Below are 23,659 nucleotides of genomic sequence, written 5' to 3'. Positions count from 1 at the left end.
TATTTGCTATGGTTATATGTAGTAGTAGTAGTAGTAATAGTAGTAGTCGGTCGGGAGTTTTCCTTTTGTAACGGCACTCCCTGATGTGTCTTTACTGTCTGGGTCTATTATTTTCCTCTTTTTCTTTCGTTATTTTTTACCTTATTGTCCAAAACTTATATATACTGCTGCGTCAGAACTGGAAAATACGGTGAATACGATAATCTGGTAGCGCCGACCAAGACCAAGACCAAGAGCCACCTGACGACACCTGTGACATCAAGATCAAGTAAACAGAGGCACGGGTGAGAGAGAAGAGGAAAAATAAAGAAGTGAGGAAAGCTATATATTGTAACGCCATGGAGGAGCGAAGTGCGTGAACGAGCAGAAGAGAGGACCAAGAGGAGGAGGAGGACCCATAAAGCGATACAGGTGATAAAAAGGGGAACGCCATAACAGCTGACAGGCCGGCGGGGTAGTGGTGGTGGACGGGTACTTTCTCTTCATCCCCTTCATAAGACATTAACGTAGAAGTGGATAGTTAAGAATGTTTTTATTAGTGCGCCAGTATTTCGTTTCCTCCTTAACTAACTGCTCCTTTGATGTCATGTATATGTTCTTAAAAAAAAAAAATGAAGCCTCCCGGGAAAGCTATCGTAAGGAAGTGGAGGTTTGAGAATGGTTTTATTAGTGCACCAATGCCTTGTTTCCTCCTTAACCAGCCGCTCCTCTGTTGTCATATATGGATTCTACTTAAAAATAAAAAATAAGAAATCAAGCCTCCCAGGAAAGCTATCGTAAGGAAGTGGAGGGTAGAGAATGGTTTTATTAGTGCGCCAATGTCTTGTTTCCTCTTGAACCAGCTGCTCCTCTGTTGTCATATATGGATTCTACTAAAAAATAAAAAATAAAAGAAATCAAGCCTCCCGGGAAAGCTATCGTAAGGAAGTGGAGGGTAGAGAATGGTTTTATTAGTGCGCCAATGTCTTGTTTCCTCCTTAACCAACCGCTCCTCTGTTGTCATATATGGATTCTACTAAAAGAAATAAAAATAATAATAAAATAAAATGAAATAATTGTAAGAAGTAAAGGGTAAAGAAAAGGGCAGGTATATATTTCTTTTAGGTGTGATGATGATGGAGGTATGTTGATTCTCCATAATAAACTACCCTAGTATGTGTGTGTATTCTGCTTAGTTATTGTTTTCAGTGGTGTTTATTTTTTTCAGAAGCAAGAAAATATACTCCCCCCAAGTTTAACTGGAGGGCAATAAAAGATTAGCCTGAAATAAAAGTTCCTTGTATCACTGGGCCATCATGACTGTTAAGCAGAGAAATAATCGAAAGACTCCTGGAAACACCAAACCTCCGACCAAAACGGATCCTAAGAATGGGTAAGTGTATCTCTTGAATCGTAGAGTATCATTCTACAAGATAATAATTTGCTTAACAATCAGAATCAAATAAAGGTGTAGGGCTGCTAAAAATGACTTAGGCATTTCCCAATCTTAACTTTTAATTACCTCCTGCAACATTCTATGAAACATGGATTCATTCTTAATCTCCAACTCTCAGCTGGTATCCCAAACAGGTGCTGCTTCCTATTAGTTCGGGAAATCATGGGTTGAGTGCTGATTAATAATGAATGAAATTTAAAATAATTCTCAGTATTTTTCTCTATTTGCCATAGTTCAATGTCATTGTAAAGGGCTTTGATATTTCTGTTTTATTGTTTCAGATCAGAAAAGGTGAATGTGCGATCAGGGATCCGAATTGACTGGCGCCGAATCTTTACTCGTCTGGTGATGATTTCTGCAATCATGGTGGCTGTTTACTTCAGCAAAGCAAATAAGATGGTCAGTTATGTGTGAGGCTGTTTCAATGTATTTTGTAGTAACCGTTTAAGCATTTTAATAGGATTTCACCATTATCATCACATCAGGATTCCTCATTTCCTTTAGCAAGGTTGAGGAGTCAAAATGGACTCAGTCAAAAGGAGGTAAAAGATGTTGCGCAAATCTGTTCATCACTGTATTGCTTATACTCCATGTAAAACTTACCAAGCATATTTTGACAGGTCTTGTTTGCAAAACAAGATGAGGAAATCACGAAGAAGTCTGTTGAAATTAGCTGTTCTGAAGACTATGCTGAAGAACTGAAACATTTTCAGGGTATGTATATGGGTGTTTGCATTTGCCACATCAGCATCTTGTTGCCATAAACATTTGAGGTTTGAAACAATGTTAGTATATTAAAAATAATACTGTAATTGTTTTCCAGGATGCACTCCCAGAAAGTGTGGTAGAATGGTGTCTGATATACTGGTAAAACCGTCCGAAGTAGCAGCTCTCCGTAACATTGCTGAGCGAGGCCTTGCTCTTGGAGGCTCCTCAGGTGGGGCCTCCATCCTAGACTTACACTCGGGAGCTTTATCAAAAGGCAATGCATTTGTTAACATTTACAAGCTTGAGTTATCAAAAACTGTTTTCACAAGTGAAGATTTCAAGATATATAGGTAAGTGCGTGTGTTCTAAGAATATTAGCTTAGATCACTGCAACTTGGACTAAGGAACTAATTGCCAATATCTCATGGATAAGATTGCTATAAAAATGATAATAATAATAATTATGATAATAATAAAAGTAATATGTGGAAGAACTTCTAAATGCAATTGCCACCATCACCATTTCAAAATTATGAATTATGAATATGAAAAAAAGTTTCCTTTGATTCTTTTCCTCCTCCATTACCACAACAATAACAGTAAAGCAACAAGAGGAGCAGATTTATTACCATCTGAGTAAGCTGTAGAGCAAGTATCTGTGCCATGATGTTTACCCAAGATTTACAAAATTGTTCCTTTTCAGCCATGTAAAAACAAAAATCCACCATGCCATAGCAGACCACTTTGGAATAGACAGAGGACAGCTGTACCTCACTCACCCTACATTTTTCTCAAGAATCACGCCAGCTCCTGCACAAACTATACACGATGAGTACTGGCACCCCCATGTTGATAAGGTAGAACACTGAGGTTTGTGTATACAGCTTGTCTATGGTTGGTTGGCCCTTGTCTTTCAGGGATGATTCTTAACTCATAAACAGCAGCAAACCTATATTGAGGCTTTGCTGGAAGACTGCGGCAAACCTCACCGAAGGCAAAAATGTACCTAAACTGTGCCATTGCTTGGAAGTGTCTCAAAATTGCTTCCCAGCCACTTGTTCTCAGTCTAAGAAAGTAACTGACAAACAGGTAGGCAACAAATAGACAGAGCAATGAAAACATTATCATCTTCCTAACTACGTGGAGGCAACCAAATGAATGACTTGGGCTGATCCCCTGCAAAGCAGATTAATGGATTTTTACTTTATCCCAAAATTAGTAGAAGTACAAATTTTATGGCAATAGTTAAAAATTTATTGGTTGCATTCCTATTTTCAGGAAACATATGAGTCATTCCACTACACATCACTGCTGTACTTGGCTAATTATGGTCAAGATTTTGAAGGAGGACGATTTGTATTCATTGACAGAGACTCCAACAAAACAGTGGAGCCCCGGCAAGGTAAGTCTGATCTTGGGAGTGACTTGAGAGACATTCTTAAATGTAGTTCTCTTTAAAACTTGAAAGCCAGGGTTTCATCTCACACCTTGATTGAGCTGTAGGATGTCATACTGTGTCACTGCAGGTACAGACACTGGCTCAGATTTTGGGTAGCTGTTCCAATCAATAAAGAACAAAATCTCCCCCCCACCCCCACCCCCACCCTTATCCAGTGGGGTTGAGTTCCTGAAAATCTCATCATATAGTGAAATAACTATTAACACTGGGTTGAATGATAGGTACTATCATCTCCAGCCATAGATATTCTACCACTTTGATTGAAAATAAAAACTTGGCTCTTGGTTTGTTTTAGTTACAGTTAGGGGTAAGATTATGGGTCTCTTTACACACATGATAGGCCACAATTTATGATATAAATTAACAAGAGAGATCACACTTTTCTGGATAGAAAGTCCCAGGGGTCCTCGTCCTTTAGGAGATAGACAGGCGTTCACACCTGTTACATACCTTCTCGCTGTCCTACCCTTAGGCAACATTGTTGTAGTCTTACCTGAGTTTGCAGTGTCCTCCACGCTGCTTGCTGTCTGCCTCACCGTCAAGATGCCTCTTTATAAGACTTTTCTTTCCAGCTACTTATTTTTACTTTCCTTATTTGTATTTAGCACAATCAGGTGATCTGATGTAAAGTCACAGACCTTTGAGAACTTTTTTTTCAATATGATATTTTATTTCATATGACATTTTAACCATTTTATTCTTAGTCCAATATAAATTCAGTATCTGCTTTGTCACAGTTACACATAATACTAATTGATGGCTGTCATGAATTTTGGTCAATTCCTAATGTCTCTTCTTTTTGATGTGCAGGTCGGGTGTCTGCCTTCACCTCTGGCTCAGAGAACCTGCATTTTGTAGAACAAGTTACAAGCGGGACCAGGTATGCTATAACAGTCTCCTTCACTTGTGATCCAAAGCATGCTATTGAAGATCCTAAATTGCAAAGATAATACAATGCCAGTCACTGGAAATAGTTATATCTTTTAGTTTTGGGTTAGAAAGTTTGGTTTTGTACTTTGTTTGGTAAGGGTCACAACACAGTGGGTGTTTTATGTGTTCTATCATAATGAAAACATGTATCTCACTAACTCATCACCTATACATTCCTTGACAGTTCCTCAAATCTAAAGGTTTCTTTAACTATTAGTTACTTTATATTGTACTGATGTTTATATTGATTCAAGTAATATGTTAAGTGTTATGTATGTTATATTGTGGCATTGGTTTATTGTCCTGCCTTAGAACATTTCAATATTGTATCCTATTCCTACTGGAAACATCCTTCTATCGCTCATTGCCTACTTTAATCTTCATTTATTAATATACTAGAAATCATCTGCATTCCCCATCATCACTGCTAGTGCTACTGAGGTAGAGTCAGCTATCTGGGTGCTACATTATGGGGTGGTTCTCTCCCTCACCATATCAGCTTGGCATATGTCATACTGTTTTCCCTACACCCTCATGGTACCCTGCCTTACCATTGTGTCGTAAGACCTTTGATGTCTGGCACATTTCAAATCTCTACTAATTGACTCACTCACAAAAGATTTAAGAGAACCAGAATTGGGAATAGAGGAGGCACAGAAAGAAAAGAGGCAGAAGAACCAGAGTTGGGAAGCAGGGAAACAACAGGAACTTATGAGAAAAAAGAAAGATGAGGGGATAGACAAGATATGAGGGAGTCAGTGGTGCCAGGAGGTAAGGGGTGGTCGAGAAGAGATTTTGTAGCAGATAAAGCAGTGGAGGGAAGAGAAGGGGAAGGAGTGGAGAGGAATGAAAGGAGGGGAAGGGGGAGTAAGTTGAGAATTGGGGAAGGAGATAGTGGAGTAGGAGGATGATCAGGAGGGGGTGGTGAGCCTAAGGGTGGGTAGTTGGTGATCTCCAAGAGGCTCAGGATGTTCCAGGAGCCGACATGTAGAACCCTCTGAAGGTTTATCCCAGGCTTGGTTCTGCGGGCGGGAGCCATTTCTGCACCTTCCTGGCCACTCCCAAAACAAAGAGAGGGCTTAGAGTGCCCTTCCTCCTTTGAAATGCAAGTGTCCCCTGTCATTGACGGCAGGCTCACTTGGCCCCCAGTAAAACCAGACTAGGGTCAAGGCTCACACCGCGGCCCTGACCTCTTCTGCTTGATTTGTTTTTGGCAGGGTACGGTATGATGACAAGAAGTTTGGACATGGTGGGGGATAGGATCACATAGGTCGCTTCCCTAACAGTCCTAAATATTTACTGACCTGAGACAAAATAATGTAAGATACACTTTGTTGTTTTTAGAAAACATGTGCTGTTATTTTTATCCTAGGATTGCTTTATAAGTATGAGCCGTTGTATCTATATCCTGTATAAATATCAAATCTTCAGTAGCTTGAAAATTCAAGGCAATACAAATTTACAATATAAACTATCTTTTTTATTATACACAAGAGTAGTCTTGTGTTTTAAATAAATTATAAAATATCTCATAAAAAACTTACATAAAAAATGGAATAATAACAATATAAGGATTCAATACATTATAAATGGATATAAGAAAGGCACATATTATGGCAATAGCGTCAGTATAACCACACTCATCATTCTAGTGGGAGTGTCCTTTGGAGAATAGTTTGCCAATATTTAATTTTTTCAGTTTTGTAATGGTAAAAATATTATACCTGTGTGTGTGTGTGTTTGTTTAAAAAGAAAGACATTTTTATTAAACTTATAAAAAAAAAAAATGGTGGTGACAAATTAGATTACTTGAAAAGTCTGTAACAAGCTGTACAGACTGTTCAGGTCAATGAGGTGGTCACTGGCCCCACCCTGTGCCTTCCCCGGCCCCTTGAGGTACAGCACCAGCTCTGCCACACTGCAGGGCTCCATAAGGCACCCCAATTAACATACATGTGTTGGCACTCTTAAAAATTGAGCACAGTGACATAGTCATATATATCTGGTTCAGCTGTTTGTAGGCTGCAAATTGTATTTCAGCAATGTATTATTATTATAATTCTATGCCACTTCCATGGCAAATAGCTAGAGTTCTGAGTAATAACAGCAGCTACTGTAACATCTCTGTATTCTTAGAAATATCAGCATTTAAAAACCTTTATATGCTTATTTCAGCTTGTCACTCAGACTTAGTGGAAGTTATACATGAAATTAATTACTGTTTTGACCATATCAGGATCTACAAATATAAGGATACTGCAATCACCCATACAGCCTCATGAAAATTCCATCCATGTCCGACACGAGGCAGCCATCAGCTGTTTGAATAGCGCTCACCTGAGAGGGAGGCTCAGAATGGAGCTTCTTCAGGGCTTGGTAAGCAGGCTGGAGGTCATTTGCATTTAAATGGCCCTAGACTTCCTCAGCGAGACCCCTGACATACCTCTCCTTGTCTCTCCTCAGGAGAACTCTAGTCCTACATGACAGGACCCTATATTGGTTCTGATTCCCAGCAAGCCTGGTAGCGCGACTTCTCAATATTCTCCAGTGTCTCCGCCAAGGCAAAACCACTCCTAGATCTCAGGCGCTCTTCAATTCACTCCTTGGCAGTTCAAAGTCTCACGTTTGAAGGTATCCCACAGTTCTACAGGGTCCTCAAGGGTGCTGAGCACACTGAACTGCTTTGAGACTGTTACTGCATACTCCTGAGCACATGCCAGGTGTTTCAGCCTCTCGAGATGGAACACAGTATTGTTGCATCTCGAGATTCTTCTTGACCTGACATGAAGCTTGAGTGTTGCAACAACAAGCCTATGGTCAGTTGCAAAGAACTCAGAACTCTGGTAAACCCTGCAGTTTTGAAGGACCCTCCAATGAGTACTTATGAGGATGTGGTCAATCTCCTTAGCTACCCCTTTGGCATCACTATGCCAAGACCAGCAGTGTAGCTCAGGCCTCTGGTACCAAGACCCTGCAATTCTCAACCTACTGGATCTTGGAAAATTCAGGAGGAGAGAGCTGTTGATATTCTTGGCACCAAAACCATGGGGACCAACTAATAGCTCGTAGGCAATCCTGTCAGTGCCAGCAGTAGCATTGAAGTCACCCAAGACAATGAGTGTCCCGGGCAGTGCAACACTGCAACAAGACATACAGTCCAGTGTGTGCTTCAGCCTCACTTGCATCATACGCTCATCTGGTTATGACGGTGTTAAAACTGAAAACAACGGACACTGACTATCATTGCCTGACATTTCTTTCTCTTCTAAAGATGGCTCACTTTATTATATTGTTTGAAGCCGATATTTTCTGAACATAACACATTTTTGTCATATGACTAAACATTACAGGTGTTAAAGGCACCTAATACATATTATACAGTGAGTTCACACTTCTCACAATTTATAGGGTCAATGAAAATATTATACGTGAGGTAAAATAGTGATAAATATGCCATTGAAGCAATGGAGAACTAGGTATTGGGGTCTGGGGTGCATTTAATGCTGTCATTGAGTCATAATATCAGTTAATTTTATGTACAAGTACCTAACCTAAGCTTTGGAGTTTGTTTAATCAATCTATGGGTACTGCTTTGACCTCACATACCACACACACCCATCCCCCTTGCTCAAGGGGAGGACAGTAACTGCTTTGTGTCACTGGAATAATCTTTTGGCCTGGGCAAGGCTCAAACTCCAACTTCACCCTACCAGGAATCACCCTGTGAAGGCAGAGCCTTAGTCAACTGCACCATGGGAGCGATGTTACAGTGTGGCACTATTATGAGTGCTCTGGGTGTGAGGAGAGCCTAGGTTAGATCAATCTGAGGCAGGAAGGGGTATTTGGAGGCCCACAAGGGGCACCTGAGGAACATGGCGAGGACAGAGTAGGGGAGAGGCCCCTGACTGTAGGCTCAAGAGTCACATGTCTGACTATACATGGATAAGGTACACTTGTTGGATAGTCCAATAATTGCACCCCATCCTTAGTCATTTTGTGTGCCACCTTTGTATATGAAATTGCAATTATTGTACCCTGCAAATATTATGCCCTAGCCCATGAGCAGAATAACCAGGCACACTTTGGGAACTATTGTGAGTAGTGTAATCACAAGAACTGTATTTTTGAAGTGTGAACTCATTGTATAAACATTTTACTGATAATGATGTATGCATATTTCTATTAATAGTTTCAGTAACAATATATAAATATACAAAAGTATGTTTTACAGTGCACAACTAAATTCAAAGAATGGACGACAATGACAAATTTCATATGACATATTTCATATATGTATGTATGTATATATATATATATATATATATATATATATATATATATATATATATATATATATATATATATATATATATATATATATATATGCCAAGTGTTCAACAAATATGTAAATCCTGTAATATTTTTTCAAAGTAACTGAACATGTACAGTGGTGGATATGACAAAATGTGAAAGACATTTAACAAAATGCTGTTCCCAAATGTGGAATACATTGCAGTCATACCTAGTGCAGAATATTGTTAGAAGAAAAAATAACATGAAATCCCATTTACTGTGGAAATGAAAAACATGTAAACATCCTAGAGGTCAGTAATTATGACAGAAAAAGAGTAATCTTCATGAAAATATGCACCACTTTTTTTTTCAATTTTGGACCTCCAACAAACCACAATGGGCTGGGATTTATATGGCAGTTGTTGCTTGGTCAAGGGATGGGTGGAAGAAAAGCCAGAAAATTAAAGCCCACACATCATGGTGGAAATGCATCCAAGACATTAATGATAACTTAAAAAATTTTGGTGCTCAAAATGGTTATTGGAAGCCTTTCTGTTGCTGAATCTAAAATTGTATTGGAGTTTTCATTAAACACATTACCATGACCTTTGGCATAGAAAATAATGGTTATTGCTTTACCATAACTTCCAGCCATATAAAACAAGTGTGTTGATACAATTGTTCATAAATATAAAAAACTTAGTGTTGTTTTCCTCTGGAACAATTTTTTTAAATACAAGACAATGTTGTAAGACTACTGTATTCACATTAACAAAAAGTTACTGCAGAAATACTGAGTATATGGTTTACTTACAGATTATCATGTATACATTTCACAAAAAAAAATTTAATTTGATTGATTTAGTGACAATGCCAGTTAATAAAGAAGAGGTGATTCCATGAATGTTTATCTTGTGTCATGTTATTCATGTGGGATTGCTGCACTGACCGATTGAATTGTGAATGAAGCTTTTCAAAAGAATTTTGATATATTAAACAAACTGAAAAACTATTATTGTCTTATCTATCTTCCCTTGATGATGACTATTTTGTTTGAAATTTAAATGACTGTCATCTCATCTTGAGAGTTCAGTCTGAGTAATGTCAATTCCAGATCTGTGCCAGCATGAACTACACTACAAATGTTCTCAACATTATCCAGGCTATCAGATCACACTAAATTGTCCTTCTAAGCTTCGGTTATAGGTTCAGCATCATGTACCTATCCAAAATACTTGACTGGCAGTGTTTGGGATTTCATTTTAAGTACATATTTTTAAATTTCTGAATAATATACAAAGTACAGCTTAAGAATAGGATCAATGTTTAAATATTGTATCCATTTATGTTTCTCATAAAGCTTAGACACATGGGTTAAAGGTAATTCCATCAAAACTTCATAATTTTGTGCATGAAATGAAGTTCAAGTACACTGAATCATTAAGAAGTTAAACTGTCACTACCTTAATCTCCTCTGTGGACAGTCGGTGATTGTTTGGCATTGTCATCATTCCTGACTCCAGGTGTGTGCGCTACTGTACTGAAGAGCACCGTCTCATTTTCTTACACTGTATCATCTTACACGCTGTTACCCTTATAGGTTTTTGAAAATTTTAACTGTCTGCACAAAATAACAAAGAATAGCAAATAGAAAATAGTGAGTGATAGATAGATGCATATTTCATTGTGATTGAGAGCAGCAGCAAAATTCCAACTAATGTCCAGTTTAGTCACCTTGACAGTACTCCAACAGTTCGCAGTTTCAGATCTTTTCAGGCTCCGTGCCTTCAGGTATTGCATGCTCCAGCTGAATTATATTAGAAAATGTGGCAGTAGTAAATATTGCACTTGTTTACTTAAGTCATAATTACCATTATCTAGAACAATGAAAGAAATTAATCAATTTAGGATTGTTGACTTATAAATGATAAGAATGTATAGTGAATCAGTAGTATTTTTCCATTTACCTAATCTTTATGAAGATAAATAGATTTATTAATATATTATGAAACTAACTGCTGAAGCATTACGAGTAACTAAACTCTACTTAAGGCTTCATGAAGACTACATCTTAAAAACATTCTGTTGTCATATTTTAAGTAAATGTTCTGAGTAATGCCAGCAATAAATTCCAATATGTTAAATGAATATGTCATAATGTAATTATTTTAAGAGAACCAACAAACAATAATGCATTTCTTTAAAGATAAAACTTTAAATGATGAAGAAATGAGGCCTGAGGGAAGGCACATGTTTTCTGTTTACAACTGTGTATGTTGACAATACACAAACAGTCGCTTTTCATGGCATAATACATATACACTTCAATGTCTGTTATAAAACTGCACATACACAGGGAAATGTACATCAATTATATGTGCACATTATAAATGTACACACTGTATTACACAGGTACACACTAGGGAATTACAAAGACAGAGGCAAACATCACTGTGTTTGCAAGGCATATAAGCAGCAAGTGGTGCTGCTTTGGGGCAACGGTAGCGTTACTTTGGTACATGAAGGAGACGCTTGTTTGCTCGAGGGATTTGGCTCACCATTTGGCACTGCAGGTATTGGCACAGGTGAGTAGACACATGTCTTGCCCAGGGCTATGTGACCCCAGCTACAGGGTCTTTTGCACTAGCATCTGGGTCTTGTCCTTATTAGCATCAGTTACACAGGCTCACTATATTTGGCACTAGTGATATTTTCTGCAGTCACTGGCACAACACTGGGCAAGGTACAGGCACACTTGAGCTATTCTAAAAGAAGCCAGGGTTAGTGTGCTCTATGATACAACGTCGGCAATACTTTTTGACTGTCCTGTAGCCTTCAATTGTCACTTGGCAGTCCTGAATGTTGAGCTGCTGGAGACCACGGCAATAATAAGCTATGTACTGGACACCTCGGTCAGTGATCATGTCACAGGATTTCACTGAAAGCTTCTTTAGGTTGGGACAGTGCTCTGAAATTAGCTTCATTCCATTATCTGTGACATCACATTTACCAATATCAAGTGCTCTCAGTCTAGGACATGACCTGGCCACCATTTCCATTGAGTCATCACTAACTCCCTCACAACCTCGCACATTGAGATAGCGCAACTTATAACAGTGGCGAGCAATCTGTTTGATGCCAATATCACTGATGCGGTCACATTTTGCCACACTCAGGTAGCGCAGGTTAGGTCCCAGTTTGGCCAACTCATACATGCCAAAGTCTGATACGTTGCCACAGTCTGAAACGCTCACCTCACGCAGCATGAGGCAGTAGCTGGCCATGTGTTTCACTCCTATATCTGAAATTTGCAACATCAATTACTAAAAGATTCACGAAATACTGCATTTTTAATACAGGTTCTTGAAAGTTAAAACTAGTCATATTTTTTGAAATATTAAATAATTTGAATTAGTGTAGAAAATGGGCTTAGGTCAGGGTGGTGCAACTTAACATTCAACTGGAAAAAAACGATCAAATATACTTATAAATTTACTAGTAATTTTTATTCCACCCTAAATTCAAATTGCTTGTATGCATCCTTTGAATTAAAGAAAAAAATCATGGCTACACAAACTACTTCAGGACAGTATTTTCAGGGTTGCAATCTTTCAGTATTCAACAAGGATATTGGAATTTACCTGTGATATTAATACATCTTCTAAGGTAAAGGTGAAGGAGCTGGGGGCAGTTCTTGACAATTACTTTGAGGCCTTGGTCCTCAAGGGCGTAACAGTCTGTCATATCAAGGTATTGGAGGTATAGCTGCCGAGAATGTAGTGGCTCGGGCTCCACGGTTCCCTGCTGTGTCAAGTGGATACAAGTAATCTGATGACAGCCTGTGAAGGAGGAGAAATGTATTACTTAAAGCTGTCATGGTCGAGTTAAGAGGGAGCAAGCTTCATCAGTGCTTTCCTACTTAACCCGGTAGCAGCGGGGATCATGTTTCTTAATGGTCCCTCTAAGCGAGAAAAATGAGAATAAATCATCTCTCACACACCATTTTGTAATATATATCAAAGCATTTGTGATCAGTTTATGCATCATCTATTTTGGGGGTTTATATCATGGCACAAATTTGGCCCGTCGCTGCTACACGGTAAAGCCACAAATTTGGCCCGTCGCTGCTACCAGGTTAAATATCCAAATGTATGTATGGATAAATTTCACAAAATATACATGTATTATAAATTGCTGGAGGAATACATGCACCAACTCACTAGTTCTATTAGTTTTCAGCTCACTCCCCACAGATAACTTTTATCAATGCCATTAAAAAGGTTTGCAACGGGGTGTTCAAATATCAAGGACACTTTTTAGCATGTTACTTTCATGTTGGGCTCTAAAGAGAAAGCTATTTAATTCAAAGAAAAACAGAGGCATTAGTCATGGCATATTGTGTGCCAGAATACAGCTGATAAGGCATAATCCTACAACTTGGCTCGTCTAGTGCATATACATACGAAAAATTGTTCTCACCTGTGACATCAAGATGCTCCAGATTTACGCACTGCGTTACGAGTTCAAAAATGCCAATATTGGTGACATTTACACAACCTTTTATTTCAAGGTGCCGCAGCTCTGGACACCGCCGCCCGATGAGTGACAACCCTCGGTCTGACAGCCTTGAGCAGCTGTTCAGGATGACCTGTTTCAGGGCAAGAAAATAGAAGGATTGAAGCACTTCTGTGTGATGAAATATTTAGTGCAAATTAGAATGTGTCCATGTATGCACACACACACACAAAAAAAAGAATAAATAAATACATAATAAAATAAAAAAAATAAAAAAAATATATAAATAAAAATAAAAAAAATAAAAAATAATAATAATAATAATAATATCCAAGTGGGTGTGGCAAATCAAGGTTGTGAAGACGACAAAAAATATAATAAATAATATGGAAGGCAGAAGGACGATGGCAGTTAATGTGCCTTGCTCTTAAATCTAATTCATCTATCACACATCTTACCTTTTCTACATGCACGCAGCCACCCGAGTCTCTGGCCAGTAGTCTCGTGATTTGCTTGATTGCCCTGTCAGCGTGGATGGCCTCATTGGCGAGGGTGATGGTGGACCAGAGGCGGGGGTCCCAGGCCAGCACGTACCACCGCCTGCACACCCTGGCACACTGGCACACTGCATTGGTAGGCAAGAAGGATAGGATTCGCACTACCAGTTCATCACTAAGCTTGTCAAACGGAGATGATCTAGAGACCCGTTTCCCTTTGTACGTGGCCAGCAGCTGGTCTGTGCTTTCCAGCTGCTGTGGCTGCTGAGGTGACTGCTGCTGCTGAGGAGGTACTTGTGGTAGCTGTGGCCGAGGTGATGACCGTGGACAGGATGACAAAGCAGAAAGGTCAAGGGCAGGAAAAGGTGAGGCTCGCACATCTGACCAAGGGGAAGGCGTGGTGCGGTCTCGTGTGGGCGTGGTGCGGTCTCTGGTGGGCGTGGTGCGGTCTCTCGTGGGCGTCGGGGTCTGTCTTGTGACCAAGGTGTGGTAACCAAGATCGTGTCCTGGGCTGACCCTTCCCAAGGTGCCGCCCCCCACGTAGACAGAGGGTGACATGCGCCCTAGCTTGGTCGCAGCAGCAGTGGCGCGACCCTCCATAACTTGAGGCCGTGGCGGCGGAGGGCTGAAGGGCGGCGGGGGCGGCGGGTCGGTGGCAGGGTGGCACCCCGGGGAGGCCTCGCCCACACCCTCACTGTCCTCGTCCTCACGGCCTCCCTCGCTTACGTCTGCAAAACATTAACGACATTAATTATAGAGGACACACACTGAACACATTACATGACGCAGTGGCACAAAATGGCACCACTCGAAATGTTATTGCTGTATCTAATTGCTTATCTTCATCCCCTTAAAAACATCATTCAAGCACAGGAGACTGCTTCAAAATTACTTGTAATGAGATAAGCATTCACCCTCAAACATCCTTCATCCCGGTATGTCGGTTACATAACGCACACGAGGCCGTCACGCCGCGGAGTTACTGGCACTGAGTGGGTATACAGTGACGCGGAGTTACTGGCAGTGAGTGGGTATACAGTGACGCGGAGTTACTGGCACTGAGTGGGTATACAGTGACGCGGAGTTACTGGCACTGAGTGGGTATACAGTGACGCGGAGTTACTGGCACTGAGTGGGTATACAGTGACGCGGAGTTACTGGCACTGAGTGGGTATACAGTGACGCGGAGTTACCGGCACTGAGTGGGTATACAGTGACGCGGAGTTACTGGCACTGAGTGGGTATACAGTGACGCGGAGTTACTGGCACTGAGTGGGTATACAGTGACGCGGAGTTACTGGCACTGAGTGGGTATACAGTGACGCGGAGTTACTGGCACTGAGTGGGTATACAGTGACGCGGAGTTACTGGCACTGAGTGGGTATACAGTGACGCGGAGTTACTGGCACTGAGTGGGTATACAGTGACGCGGAGTTACTGGCACTGAGTGGGTATACAGTGACGCGGAGTTACTGGCACTGAGTGGGTATACAGTGACGCGGAGTTACTGGCACTGAGTGGGTATACAGTGACGCGGAGTTACTGGCACTGAGTGGGTATACAGTGACGCGGAGTTACTGGCACTGAGTGGGTATACAGTGACGCGGAGTTACTGGCACTGAGTGGGTATACAGTGACGCGGAGGTACTGGTACTAGGTGGGTATACAGTGACGCGGAGTTACTGGCACTGAGTGGGTATACAGTGACGCGGAGTTACTGGCAGTCGGTATACAGTGACGCGGAGTTACTGGCACTGAGTGGGTATACAGTGACGCGGAGTTACTGGCACTGAGTGGGTATACAGTGACGCGGAGTTACTGGCACTGAGTGGGTATACAGTGACGCGGAGTTACTGGCACTGAGTGGGTATACAGTGACGCGGAGTTACCGGCACTGAGTGGGTATACAGTGACGCGGAGTTACCGGCACTGAGTGGGTATACAGTGACGCGGAGTTACCGGCACTGAGTGGGTATACAGTGACGCGGAGTTACTGGCACTGAGTCTGTATACAGTGACGCGGAGTTACCGACACTGAGTGGGTATACAGTGACGCGGAGTTACTGGCAGTGAGTGGGTATACAGTGACGCGGAGTTACCGGCACTGAGTGGGTATACAGTGACGCGGAGTTACCGGCACTGAGTGGGTATACAGTGACGCGGAGTTACGAGTGTTTCTTACCACCTTTTCAAGTTTCGTGCGTGGACACACACACACACACACACACTCTCTCTCTCTCACACACACACACACACACACACACACACACACACACACACACACACACACTTAAATGGCACAAGATTATATAATACTTTTAAGCAGTAACAGTGATTGCCACTCATGAGTGATGTGTGTGAATGGTGAGTATATAAAATCAGTTGTTGGCAAGCTAAACTTTTACCATCTGATTTGGGGCATATTCAAATATCGAGTACCTCGGAGATTCACACCGTGCCCCGCAGTGCTTCCTCACTCCTATCTATATCCTTGTTAACAGCGGTAATGACAGCTCTGCTCTACTTCCAACAGGCGGAGCTAAGGCAGGAAAATGCCATAACTATCAACTTTATGCATGCGAGTTTAGAGATGCCCTTACTATGATATCACTCCTGTTGGATTGCGATAACTCTTTAGGTACTGTCTCTCCATGCTTGTGTTCAATAACTAGCAATGTTCAATAACTATCAAGACGTACAATATCCCTCATTTCATAAAGTACCAAGAATTGTAAAACGTAAGTATGACAAAGGGGATAGGAAGCGAAGGAGAGCAAGTAATGTTGAGAATTATTATTGTGGTATGTAGAATATTATCGGATCCATTGCTTAGGGTGATGACGAGAACCAGTTTAGTTCTCCTGATGAAGATGGACGAGGCTGATGGTTCTGGCGGGGCAAGAATTATTCTAAATGTTCGCAAGAAACGAGTTTAGCCTTCCTTCTCTGTGACTCCAGACGATAGGAGCGAACATTCAGTGCCCCCCCCCCCCCACCACACACACACACACACACACACACACACACACACACACACACAGCAAAATCTCCCGTCCTCTTTATCTCAGCTACTGGGAAAGGAATGTAGTGCACACCCACGAAACTGAGTTAACCCTTCCCAACAAACCCGTTAAAAGTGAGTGTGTGTGTGTGTGTGTGTGTGTGTTGTTCCCTGTATAGCCTATATAAAAAATCTGGATAAACAACATACTTGCCTCATGGGTTTTAAACTCTAACTATAAATTCTAGAAGTGGACAATGAGTATAGGAACTGGAACAAGGGAGAAGTGGACCCATGCTACACACGTGGCCTACATCACCCCTGCCCCGGAAATCAGTGGTCACCAGTGTGTCTTGAGCCTACCCCACAACATGTTAGATAATAGCGCGCGTGAACTATCGCCCCTACAGAAAAAAAGTACGCAAATGTTGATGGAAACATCACGAAAAAAAGGAGGAGGAGGAGGGCCGCGTCACCACCGTAGGCCTAGCTGGCATTCCTAAGTGTCCCGCATCCCATACTTTCCCCGTGGCTTCGGCTTAGGATTTCTCCATACGTGTTATCCAAACATTCTATGGTAAACATTACACTCTTGGCAATTGTATTAACCTAACCTAGCCTCATCTTCACCCCCCCCCCCACCTAAACTAACCTAACCATCTTCACACACCCACCTAACCTAACCTATCCTCACCTTCACACCCTCACCTGACCTAACCTCACCGTGACACCCCTACCTAACCTAACCACCTTCACACACCCACCTAACCTAACCTATCTTCACCTTCACACCCTCACCTGACCTAACCTCACCGTGAAACCCCTACCTAACTTAGCCTATCCTCACCGTCACACCCTCACCTAATACCATATGCCTTAACTAATACATGTGACCGTCGAGATCCCACAATACATGCGAACGTAATTTTGGCATGGTGTCCCTAAACCCCTGATTAATGCAAATTGACTGCAGGACGTGTCGTGGGGAAACCGTGGGCGTGGTGGATGCAAGGCGTGGGAGCGGAAGCCAGAGCCACCTGAGGGTTGGCAGGCGGGCAACGAGTTGAGGGCGGGAAGGGCGCCGGCCGATGCCCAGGAATGCGGCGTGAATCCAGCTGATGATGTGGTTCGTGATACAGCTGACAATACTGCTGCTCGTGTCCAGGCTGTTACTGTTGCTGTAAATACCAATCACATCTTCACGCACGATCCTTGCCTGGTCGCCTTCCCCGCCAGGACGTGTTACGGTGTAGCTCTTTCTTTCCTCACCGCAGCCTCGAGACCCAGGTGTGAAAGATACAGGTGCGGTAAATCACGGTACAGGTATGACTTGCATATACAGTGGGCTTTACGGTGCTCTTTTTTCCCGTTTTTTTTTTCTTTTTTTCTTACGTTGGTCAATTTTTTTATCACGACGTGTAACTCATCCCTCTCCCTAGTGTTTATGTGAGACGCCTCGCTGCACGACTTAATATACTTAGTCTGCTTCTAGAATTTAAATTTTCATACTCTTAAATAAAATGTTTTCGTACTATTAACACTTGTTGTATATTTTCCTTATTAATCAATGATATTTTTTTCCTACGTAATTCAACAGTGTAATTGTAGAACGATTTTTCGAATTATGTTTACAGATTTTTTTCTATCTTCGACAAACAAACAAACAGCGGCGTCAAGAAACATCCCGTTCACTGATACATCAACAAACGCTCTATTAAATGACTTTGTCTGTACACACACACACACACACACACACACACACACACACACACACACACACACACACACACACACCATGAAGATACCTAATTAAACTGGATGGAGGTAGTATCCTTTTCCGATGGACTTATATCATTATTTTATGTTTTCTCTAGCTGAACCTGTCAACACCCTTGCTCTGTACTAATGACTAACGCTCTGCGGGGCTCATAAGGGGCAGAAATATTGCATGCACTTCACTTTTATGCTCCCATCCACATTACAGCTTCCCAGCCCTCCACTAGCCGGGGGACAGACGAATATTTATAGTAGGGGTAACACACACACACACACACACACACACACACACACACACACACACACTGTACATTTTTGTCCTTTTAGTCTTTTTCGCAATTTCAGTTTCTTTACCACAGGCGTGTAGGCAATGCTTGTTTTATCTGAAGGAAGGCTAGTGGGCTGAGAGAGGTTTGGGCTGCTGGTCGACTGGGCAGGAGTTTGATCCCTTCCCCAGGCAACTGTTGGCGGGACTGGTTGTGCATCCCGTTAACTACAGGACGCACTGGGCTCCTTAAAAATTACAGACCATCTTTCTCACTTGGGATATATCCTAAACGAACTACAAAACAAACAATAACATGCTCAAAATAACCAGTGTCGATAACAAACGTCTACACGCGAATTATTCTTGCTTTCACATTAAGGTATTACATTCAACATGTCTGGAACACGCCCACGATATCCCTGACGAGAAGAAGAGGGGGAAGGGGAGAAGACTGAACGGCGAGTTAGCGAGGGAAGTGAAAGAAGAAAACAAGAACCTTATCCTGACCCGCGAGCAGAACGTGATAACATTGTGCTGACTGACTGACTGCTTCTCATTATTACGGAGAATCGTGTGAGTGGGTGGTTGGGGAGATGGGACCACCACAGGGGCTCGATAAACCCACGTGGGGCGCGGCGACTTGAGGCCACGGGTGACTCCTGCTTGTCCCTGAAGGTGCGTGAAATGGTGACGGAGAGAACAAGGCGAGATAAGCACTTGTGATATTGATGCTCCGCCGCCTCTTTTGACTCCTGCTCGTCCCTGAAGGTGCGTGAAGTGGTGACGGAGAGAACAAGGCGAGATAAGCACTTGTGATATTGATCCGCTATGCTCCGATTTTGACAGATGCGAGTTTGCCGTAAGTTCCTGCCGCGCCCACTGACTCCTTATATTCCTGGTTGTCCTCTTCGGTGGTGTTGGCCGCCTGCTGCTCCGTGGCTTCCCATCGCTGCCTACCCCGCTTAATGGGAAACAGGTTTTTTAATGATGATGGATACGATGATGACGACGGAGGTGAGGCTGGTGATGCTAGTGACGATGATGACTCGACGACATGATGATGATGATGATGACGATGATAATGAATTTGCAGAGGTTAAAGTATATGTAAAAATGCGTGTGTGTGTAATAAGAGAGAGAGAGAGAGAGAGAGAGAGAGAGAGAGAGAGAGAGAGAGAGAGAGAGAGAGAGAGAGAGAGAGAGAGAGAGAGAGAGAGAGAGAGAGAGAGAGAGAGAGAGAAAGGGGAGGAGGAGGAGGAGGGAGAGAGGGCAGGGGAAGTGGGGGGGTCAGGGTGCCTCACATTCTCTCGTCAGGCAGGTATGCGCTCTCCCTACCCTGATAAACAAGAGTATGCTAAGCGACCCGGCCCATAAGGTGGAAAATTCGTGCCATAAAGCTTAAGTTGCGGCCTTTATGGGGGCGTGCGTGGCGGCCTGTGCGGGGAGGCGCGGCGCTGGGTCCCCTTGTTATGCCTGGGTGCCGCGCCGCCCGGCCCGCCACTCACTACATCGTAAATAATACAACAACCTGTATAAATATTAAGTAGTCCTCACATATGTCCGACTCGCCCGCCATCACAACCGTACCAAGGATACTTATGGCACACGGCAGCGAGGGAGAGCGAGAGAGGAAGGGGGAGAGCGAGAGAGAGCAAGAGAGCGAGCGAGCCAGAGAGAGAGGCAGAAAGAGCCAGAGAGAGAGAGCAAGAGAGAGAGAGAGAGAGAGAGAGAGAGAGAGAGAGAGAGAGAGAGAGAGAGAGAGAGAGAAAACTAGTACATTCACCTCTAATATATGCATCAATGTCCGTCTCAGTTTCTCATCTTACCAACCATCAAAAAAATCATGCCAAAAAAATAAATAAAATGAATCTATGACCATGACAAAGTACTACTCTATAAACATGTATAAGAGAAGAGATTGCTCTAATAAATCTAAGAATCTAGCGGTCTTTGTATGCCTCCCCTGAAGAAACACTGACCATCATATGCAGACAACTGAGTTAATTATTTAAAATCTAGCGGTCTTTGTATGCCTCCCCTGAAGAAACACTCATTATCATATGCAGACAAAATGGTTAACTGCTCGTATACATGCAACATAGTACATTCAACCTATAAACTAATACTGAGAAAATTATTTAAAGGAAAGTAAAAGGAAAGACGCGAGAGGCTGAATGGAGCGAAATAGCGGGTGTTATTATTTTCTGAAGCTACAGTCGCGTTTGTAGAATTAGGGAATAAACTAATCCTATATTTTTAAACGTCTTATTAGTATTTACTGACTTCTGTGGATACTTTGGCTTTTTAATAACAGTTTTTAGAAGGAATTAGTCAGAAGTGTTGGATTTTCACGGTTAACTCGACATATTACAAACTCAGACGTAAGAAATGATAAAAAATAATCAACTACGCCTAGATAAACGGATCATAATATTTGTATCAGCCAATAATTCACGAGGTTTCAAGAATAAAGCGTATATGTTTTCCCTAACCTATAATTTGAAAACGGTCTCTAACACACTCCATCAAGATCAACGTTACCAGATTGTCGTACTTGGCGTATTGTTTTTTTTAACAATTTCTTACCAAAAACTATCGCACCCACAAAGATAACGATATGCATTTATAGTTATTGTTTAAATCGGTAATTAATGATGCTCTTTTTTTTAAATAATTATGGGCCAGTAAATACAATGTAAAGCGTACGATAATCTGGTAACATTGATCAAGACTCGGCAACGTCACTCACCCTCATTTTCTATTTCTGTTTTCTTCCTTCCTTCCTCCTCTACTTTCCTTCCTTCCTCATTTCCCTCGTCCCTTCCCTAACATTGCCTTCCATTCCATTATATTCCCTTTTTCTCCCTATAATTTGAAAACGGTCTCAAACACTCCATCAAGACTCACTTATCCTCATTTTCTATTTCTGTTTTCTTCTTTCCTTCCTCCTCTACTTTCCTTCCTTCCTCCTTTCCCTCGTCCCTTCCCTAACATCGCCTTCCATTCCATTCCATTCCCTTTTTCTCCCTATAATTTGAAAACGGTTACCTCATTTTCTATTTCTGTTTTCTTCCTTCCTTCCTCTTCTACTTTCCTTCCTTCCTCCTTTCCCTCGTCCCTTCCATTCCATTCCCTTTCCTTTCCTTCCTCTAGCGTTTGTAAGGTGGCCGATATTTTTGGGGAATGTGTACCTCGGCTCTTGTGACCTTGGGATGAGCGCCGCGGTGTGTCTGCGTTACCGGCACCACCACCACCACCACCGCCGCCAAAGGTCCACGTCTTTATACAGTACCTCGTCTGACCCTCGCCGTTACCCTCCTCTCGCCTCTCATACATCAGGCGTGTCAGCGATTAATTACTTTGGGATCATGGGTTTTCTTTTCCCCAAATTCTCTTTCTTTTTCTTTCTCTTTTCTTCTCTTCTCTTTCTCGATTAATTACTTTGGGTTCTTGGGTTTTCTTTTCCCCAAATCTCTCTTTCTTTTTCTCTTCTCTTCTCTCTCTCGATTAATTATTTTGGGTTCTTGGGTTTTCTTTTCCCCAAATTCTTTCTTTTTCTTTCTCTCTCTCTCTCTCTCTCTCTCAATATTCCCATCTTGAAAGCGTTCAGGTCGTAAAAAGGAAGAAATACAGACAAAATACGGATGTTCCAGGGTATACCAGTTACAGTGAGGATTCAGGACATAAGGCCATTTGAAAATATAATTAAATATACCAATATCCAGCATAGTAGATTCGTAGGTTTTGTGATTATGAAGAATATGCCATGAATCGTCCAAAGTCGAGTTATGAGTTTAACAGAAAGTTGATTGATATCTTTATGTGCTGTACCGCGGGTGAAGCAGCGAAATAAGCTCACCGTCGCCAGATTATCGTACTCAGAGTCGCGTATATTTACCGGTTTCTGGCCCATAACTATTGCCAAGAAGAACCAATAATTAACCATTTAAACGAGAACCATATATGAAGGCAGTTATTTGGGTGATGAAAGCAGTTTTTGGGTCGTAAATCGGCAAACATAAGAGGCAGAGTACGACAATCTGGCAACGTTGAAAGCCCCAGGTCCATGAAGGCTACTGGTGGCAAAGGTGACGGGAGTAACAACGAGTTGGACCACGAGTTCGTCACTTGATACAGGTGAGAAACAGGTGAGTCAGGCGAGAGACGGACATCAGCTTGGAAAATGGAGGTGATTGACGCACATCGCATCACCGTCACAATTAACCGATTAGCAATAACACGAACCAAGAAACTAATTAGTCAATAACGAATTAGTACAGTTAGGTTGTAAGGAACGATTGGGCATATAGGTTTTGTACAAGAATAAGTTCCTGTACGTGGCTGGGTGTGGCAAGGCTCAGTCGTGTCCTAGAGGGGTGAGTTTTTAGCCCTGGTCGCACAGTTTCTTGGTGGGAGTGGGAACGTAATGCTAGACGAGATTAGGCATATAGGTTTTGTACAAGAATAAGTTCCTGTACGTGGCTGGGTGTGGCAAGGCTCAGTCGTGTCCTAGAGGGGTGAGTTTTTAGCCCCGGTCGCACAGTTTCTTGGTGGGAGTGGGAATGTAATGCTAGACGAGAAAGCAACATAGTCTGAGGTGGAGACTCTCTGGATTACCTGAGGAAACTGCCCTAAGGATGCAACCTATATGTGCCCACGTATACATCTACCTCTTTGGAGACAGTAATCAATAAAAGAAGCCTCAAAGTAATCATACAACGGACTCAAAAGACATATACAAGGTGTCGGGGCATGGAAAACACTATATGCAAACAGG

At 42.1% G+C, this 23,659-nt stretch overlaps 2 protein-coding genes across 2 annotated transcripts in view; one reads left to right on the top strand and one right to left on the bottom strand.

The window, feature by feature from the left end:
* The first annotated feature begins 227 nt into the window (after positions 1–227).
* On the top strand, positions 228–9,837 carry LOC126999761 (2-oxoglutarate and iron-dependent oxygenase domain-containing protein 3-like). Its single transcript, XM_050862623.1, has 8 exons — positions 228–411; positions 1,208–1,372; positions 1,717–1,834; positions 2,056–2,149; positions 2,259–2,493; positions 2,847–3,000; positions 3,422–3,545; positions 4,413–9,837. Exons 2-8 carry the CDS (start codon positions 1,296–1,298, stop codon positions 4,550–4,552), a joined length of 942 nt encoding a protein of 313 aa, XP_050718580.1. The 5' UTR covers positions 228–411; positions 1,208–1,295; the 3' UTR covers positions 4,553–9,837.
* Positions 9,672–23,659, bottom strand: part of LOC127000109 (F-box/LRR-repeat protein 7-like) — a 126,849-nt gene continuing 112,861 nt past the window's right edge. Inside the window, exons 4-7 of the mRNA XM_050863527.1 lie at positions 13,799–14,565; positions 13,305–13,473; positions 12,467–12,664; positions 9,672–12,126 (exon numbers count right to left, since the gene is read on the bottom strand). Coding sequence (XP_050719484.1) covers positions 11,591–12,126; positions 12,467–12,664; positions 13,305–13,473; positions 13,799–14,565 — 1,670 coding nt within the window. The 3' untranslated portion in view covers positions 9,672–11,590. The remainder of the gene's footprint in view (positions 12,127–12,466; positions 12,665–13,304; positions 13,474–13,798; positions 14,566–23,659) is intronic.

Source organism: Eriocheir sinensis, chromosome 17, assembly GCF_024679095.1.
Source record: "Eriocheir sinensis breed Jianghai 21 chromosome 17, ASM2467909v1, whole genome shotgun sequence".
NCBI lineage: Eukaryota > Metazoa > Arthropoda > Malacostraca > Decapoda > Varunidae > Eriocheir > Eriocheir sinensis.
This window is presented reverse-complemented; position numbering and strand designations above follow the sequence as displayed.

Bases quoted from the DNA above. Each gene is read 5' to 3' on its own strand.
- LOC126999761 (XM_050862623.1), top strand. From the start codon at position 1,296: ATGACTGTTAAGCAGAGAAATAATCGAAAGACTCCTGGAAACACCAAA. The intron at 1,835-2,055 runs GTCAGTTATGTG...ATATTTTGACAG, and splicing joins TCAGCAAAGCAAATAAGATG to GTCTTGTTTGCAAAACAAGA. The intron at 2,150-2,258 runs GTATGTATATGG...ATTGTTTTCCAG, and splicing joins AGAACTGAAACATTTTCAGG to GATGCACTCCCAGAAAGTGT.